Source organism: Salmo salar, chromosome ssa20 (genome assembly GCF_905237065.1).
Source record: "Salmo salar chromosome ssa20, Ssal_v3.1, whole genome shotgun sequence".
Classification (NCBI taxonomy): domain Eukaryota; kingdom Metazoa; phylum Chordata; class Actinopteri; order Salmoniformes; family Salmonidae; genus Salmo; species Salmo salar.
The window spans coordinates 28,582,650-28,588,511 of record NC_059461.1 but is presented as its reverse complement, the minus strand read 5'-3'; the positions used below and the strand labels follow the sequence as shown (position 1 = coordinate 28,588,511).

General features: G+C 43.3%; 1 protein-coding gene across 1 annotated transcript; it reads left to right on the top strand.

Moving 5' to 3' along the window:
* The first annotated feature begins 204 nt into the window (after positions 1 to 204).
* Positions 205 to 5,483, top strand: tctn2 (tectonic family member 2). The gene is made up of 17 exons (XM_014161207.2): positions 205 to 425; positions 546 to 659; positions 762 to 832; positions 1,134 to 1,332; positions 1,440 to 1,540; positions 1,656 to 1,855; positions 1,988 to 2,108; positions 2,284 to 2,440; positions 2,534 to 2,728; positions 2,866 to 2,958; positions 3,077 to 3,172; positions 3,382 to 3,496; positions 3,884 to 3,987; positions 4,127 to 4,274; positions 4,456 to 4,593; positions 4,723 to 4,811; positions 4,905 to 5,483. Exons 1-17 carry the CDS (start codon positions 338 to 340, stop codon positions 5,024 to 5,026), a joined length of 2,151 nt encoding a protein of 716 aa, XP_014016682.1. The 5' UTR covers positions 205 to 337; the 3' UTR covers positions 5,027 to 5,483.
* Positions 5,484 to 5,862: the final 379 nt, after the last annotated feature.

Here is a 5,862-nt window from a genome sequence, read left to right as displayed (position 1 = left end):
TCATCTTTGCAACATTATGCTTTTGTTTTCATGTTGTGTTGCAAATTAATTTGAGTGCATGCAGAGATTATATATAATGTTGCATGTTGCAACATTGTTGGCTTCAAGAAGTTAGCTTTCTTTCACAGTTTCATGATTGTTTGTCTGTTTTTGTAGTACACACTCGGCTCCACAAGCGTCGCTGTTGGCTGTCTGAACAGTAGCATGCCCTCTATGGAGCACGAGAGAGCAAGTCATCGTATAAGCTGTGATTGGTTGATATGTCGTTGCCATAGCAAGACACATCTACAACACCTCGTAAAAATGGCGACTCCCTGGTGAACCGATATTTTCAGCGATGGCTAATATACTTTCTGCACGTGTTTTATGTCGATGTGCATACATTCTTCTGATTGTTTTGATTACGGATGCAAAGAGCAATGTCGGTAAGTCATTCAACTCTCATACTTTTTCCATCAATCAATCAACTAACATGATGTGTGGCCCTAAGGCTAGCTAACTTTAGCTAACGTTACCTGGCTAACATCAAGCAATCCTTTTCCTAGTTTTTCAGCCGTCGTATCTCGTCACATCTGGACCTAGATTGTCTGCTTTCTTGCTTGGAAACACATCTGGCATATCCCTGACCCTGAGCTCTCTATCGCTCTCCAATGCCTCAGGTAAATAAGCTACTTGCATGGTGTTGTCAATGAGCACTTGTCATTGTCCATGGCATGGGTTTTGTAAGCAATAACATGCATTTTGTGGATTTATTTTGACAGGTCGCCTTCCTACCCCATCATGCTCAGACGATCTGACGCAGTGGGTTCTCACACAGGAGTTGGTGGGCAAGGTAAGTGTGTGACATATTGCTCTCATCAGGAGCTGTTTTTCAGCACTAGAGTCCCCCCTGACCACTGCTACTCAAAATGACTGCTACCTCTTCCTGGCCTTTTAGCAGCACCACATACCACACAAGTGGGCTGCTTTTTCATGGTTTAAGTAGACATAAAATATTTTGTTAGCAACCAAATTGTCTTGTCTACACACAAAGACACCAAACGATTGACACCATTCAGAACTTTCTTCATGGATATTACTCTTGCCACTTAATTGCTGTCTCCCTGCAACCTCTCTCTTTCCCTGTGTGGCAGACTACAGTGCGAGTGCAGCTGAGTCTGAACCGCAGCCTGCTCCTGTGTGGTAATAATAATGACACAGACTGCTGTCCTGAGCCACTGTGCGTGCTGGAGACTCTACGTGTGTCTGCCTGTCTGGGGAACGCACCTCAGGCCTCACTGCTAATCCAGGCTAGGATCTATGCCCAGGTGTTTCCCACTGAACCTGTGTCTGGTAAGTCTGGCTCTTTTTTTTAAAAGTAGGTATCTTTAATCAATCCAAGGGATATTTTGTTTGTCTGGTTGTCCCCCTTTTTAATAGTGCTTTTTCATTTTTGTCAGACAACAAATCAGTAATTCCCAACCAAGTGTACCGGCCCCTGGGCTCCTGTCCCTGCGACCTCACTGTGGGAGCCTGTGATGTGCGATGCTGCTGTGACAAGGTATTTACATCCATCGTTACAAATACTAATCTGCTTGCTCTGTGGCTAGAGTAGACATTTTGATTCTCTTTGTCTGTCCATCAGGTAATGGTGTTTCTGTCATGTGTCTCCCCAGGACTGTTCCCCCGAAGCCCTGAAGCTGTTTCAGGGCCAGTGTCTTTCGGGGCCCTTTGGAGGGGAAGTTTCTCCAGTTCCTGATTACGTGTGCATTGCACAGTCTGCTGAAAATGCCCCCGATTGGTTTCCATTTCTCTGTGTCATCTCCCTGCCTGAAAACAATCCCTTCCTTGGACTCTTTTATGAAGGGGACACAATGTGAGACACCATCTAAATCCAGTTGTCATAAACATAGACTTCAATCTTAATTGATAGAGTTTTTGTGTTTGCTATATTTCCTTTACCGCATCAACCTAATATGTGTTGTGCCTTCTTCTATACGTGCTCCAGCACACCAAAGCCCAGGCCATCTTTCCAAAGGCCAGTGCTGTCAGCTCCACTGCCCACCCATATCTACCAGCAGGGGGATCCCATTTTTACCATAAGTGATCAGTATTTCACCATTCCTCAGGTTAGACTTGTGTGTCTGATTTTCTCTCTCTCTCTCTCTCTCTCTTTCTCTTTCTCTCTCTCTCTGTTTAAACTGTGTGTTTGTAAATGTACAGTCAGAAGTCTCTGTGGCTCAAAGCAAAGTGTTTTGTCTTCTATACCATCTGATATGTGTAATTTATGTCTTAATTCCTCAGAACTCCCTGGTTGGCCAGTGTGTAAATAATGCCCCTGTGGCATTTTTGAAAAACTTCCAAGCGCAGTGTGTGACCCGTCTCCTGTCCTGCCCAACTGGACCCCCCTTACAGACGACACCAACAGAGCTGAGGGTGCAAGTCTGGGATGGCCAAGGGGGTACGTCTCTCTCTCTATGATCAGAAAAATGACTTACTTTTTCAACTTTTTCTGATTGATTTGCTTTGTGTGCTCATTGGGAAAACATTTCAGGAGTGGTCACAGTGGATGTCATGGATAAAATGGCTGTTGATCTGAGGCCCTTTGTCGCGAGTCCTGTGGCTGAAGATGGCAGACTGCTGTGTGAAAATGTGACCTTGGCCTTGGATTACAAATTCTTCTGGAAAGGGAATGGTCTCACAAATATCACACTAACCCGCACACTTGGGAATGTCCTTTCTGCTAGTGGTAAGGGCCTCTTTCTTTTAGTTTTTACATGCTGGGCATTACTGGGTATTTGTAGTATCATTAATTATCCTTATCAACGCTGACGTTGTATTTGTCAATGATTAACAGATAATTGTCCTGCTTTTATGTGTTTGTAGTTTCTCTTCCTCTCACAGTGGGTTTGACAGCTAGGTATTCAGTTGTGTTTCTGAATGGAGATGCTTTGGCTCAGCCCAACTCGGGGAACCCAGGTTTGTGTAACCTAATACACTTCTTCTAAGCATTTCATAATGGGGATCTTAATGTGCAACATAGAAAGATGAGACTAGTTTCACTGATTTACAGACAAAGCCTTGTGTAATCTCTCAGGTTACCAGGTGGGCAGGCCTGTGATTGGTGGGATTGTGGACACCTTGGAGAATGGAACAGTCATACAGAGGACCCCAGTCAATCTTTGGAAGCCAGGTAACGGTCGTCTTTGTACCATGGATAGTGCACTGGAAAATCAACGGCTATGAAAGGTCTCAATTATTTAACTCTACACATCAAAAATATATTACATCTTTTAGCTTAGGCACTTCGATTAGACTATTGTGAGAACCAGCAGTTACAGCTGTTGGATGACGTGGCCTGTTAGTGTATGGGTATTCATGTTTTTCTATTTCTGTTTTCAGTAAGCAGTGGACTGTGTGCCTCTGAGGGGAGAATAGTACTATTTGGGGAGAACTCAACTGCAGGATGTCTGTTACCTGTGAGCCTACAGAACCTGACCCAATGTAGCCTGCTCAGGTGAGTCACTGGATACACAAAAAAACGATTTTCATGCCACTTCCATACTGAAGTGACTTTTTCATAGCAGGTTAGGAGAATTAACGTAGCAGGTTAGGAGACTGAGGTTAAGGTTAGGAAAAGGGTTAGGGTTAATGAAAATGCTCTCCTAACCTGCTACGAAAATCTATTTGTATCGAAGTCGTGTAAAAAGAGTGTGTCCGGTACTGTTTTACACATACTGTATCCTGTGTGCATGTGACAATACAACTTAGAAACACACACACACACAGATAAATAGCATTGCTGGAGTTGATAAAATTACAGCTGCATGCCTGCAAATGGAAAGGATCCATGTCTCCTGTAAAATGTTTGACCTCCTTTTTAAAAATGTTTTACCTCTGCTAGTCAGAATGTGGCCTCTCTTCAGAGGGCACTGAGCACAGCAACACACATAGCGAGGAATGGAGACCCAGATGTTCTGAACCTGACTGACTGGTTGAACATTAGCTGTGAGTAGAAACCTTTCAAACTTTAACTGTTAAATTCATCTAAATATTAGCCAAAATATTCACCCTATTAATTCATTATTTTGGTTTTGTTGCTTGCTTCAATTCCACTTCTGTGTTCAACACACTGAATAACCAACAGTTGTAGAACTGAACTCCAACCAGCCTGTGGGTGGTGGTATTGGAATATGTTCTGGGATTCCCTCCCACCGGCACATCCACGTTAGGAGCATTGTGACAGGGGTGGTGGGGGGGTTGCCTCAGCGGGAGATACAAGCAGTGGAAGTCAGGTATGTGGCAACAGCCTACAACACTGTCCATTGCCATCACAAACATCTTTCCTTTCTGTCTGTGCTGACCTTCTGTTCATACTCAGGAAGGGCCCTTACAATGCATTGATTGGATGTGTGATTGAATAAAGTCCTCCTTGTTTACTCCACTGTCGTTGATGTGGGTGTTGCCTCTCCACAGTGACCATGTGTCCACTTGGAAGTTTGAGTGTGGAGGAGGTGACCCCTGTCTGCAGCTGACTGGGATTCAGACTTTTCCTGTCACCTCCTCCATCACCTTCACTGATATCTCCATCAACACAGGACCAGCCAAAACCAGGTGATCCCTGAAAGGCTAAAGCCCTGAGAATTTAAATATAGCCTCAGTATAAGGTTTCCTGACTATGTTGAACAGTTGATAAGTGCAGTGAATAAAACTCTGATGTGGTTCTGCCCTGGTGTCCTTCAGGTTTCAGATGAACTTTACTGAGTATGACTGCGACAGGAACGATGTGTGCTGGCCCCAGCTTGCCTTCCCCCTCACCAGGTATTATACAGGTGAGACTGCTGTCCCAAAATGTGACTAATTAAATATGCTAACTGGATGATGACAGTAGGATTAACTCTTTCCCTCCACCCCTCTACCTCCAGGTGAGTCGTACTCCCTGTCTCTGGCCAAGGGCCTCATCTTGGTGTTTTTCTTCATCGCTGCCTCCGTTCTCGGGACTCCATGGAAACAGATCCGACAGGCATGGAGAAGTGCTTCTCTCTAAACCCATGAATTTGAGAAATAGCGCAATAGTAGACATACTGACATGCCCTAGTTCTTGACGTGGGCAACCCACCTTGACCATGACTGTCTAATGGCTTGAATTTTCTTGATCCTGCTGAAAGATAATGGATGAACATATTGTTATTGAGCTAGTAAACAGCCAGTAGGTAAGTCATTTTCAGGTGGTAAGTTCGAACATGTTCAGCAGGTTTTTTTTCATGGTTTGTAAGAATGTAAATGATCAAGTTGACTGTATTTTGATATTTTTGTTACCTTTTGGAAAATATCATTTTTCATTTAGCCTTTAAATGTGAATCTGGCCTGGGATAAATCAAATCACATTATTATTTGTCACATGCGTCGAATACAATGGGTGTAGACTTTACTGTGAAATGCTTGCATACCAGCCCTTCTCAACGATGCAGAGTAAAACATTAAATAATAGTAAAATATTGTAACTCGAGGAGTATACACAAGAATGGAGCGATATACAGGGAATACCAGTACCAGATCAATGTGCAGGGGTATGAGGTACAGTATTTCAGGTAGATATGCAAATGAAGGCAGGGTAAAGTGACTCGGCATCAGGATAGATGATAAAGAGTAAAATAAAGAAGAGTAGCAGCAGCATATGATGACTGCAGAAGTGTGTGTGTGTGTGTGTTTGTGTAGGTGTATATGTAGTGTACAGTGCATTTGGAAGTATTCAGACCCCTTCACTTTTTCCACATTTTGTTACGTTAGCCTTATTCTAAAATTAATTAAATTGTTTTTTTTCTCCTCATCAATCTACACGCAATACCTCAATGACAAAGCAAAAACAGGTTTTTGAAATAT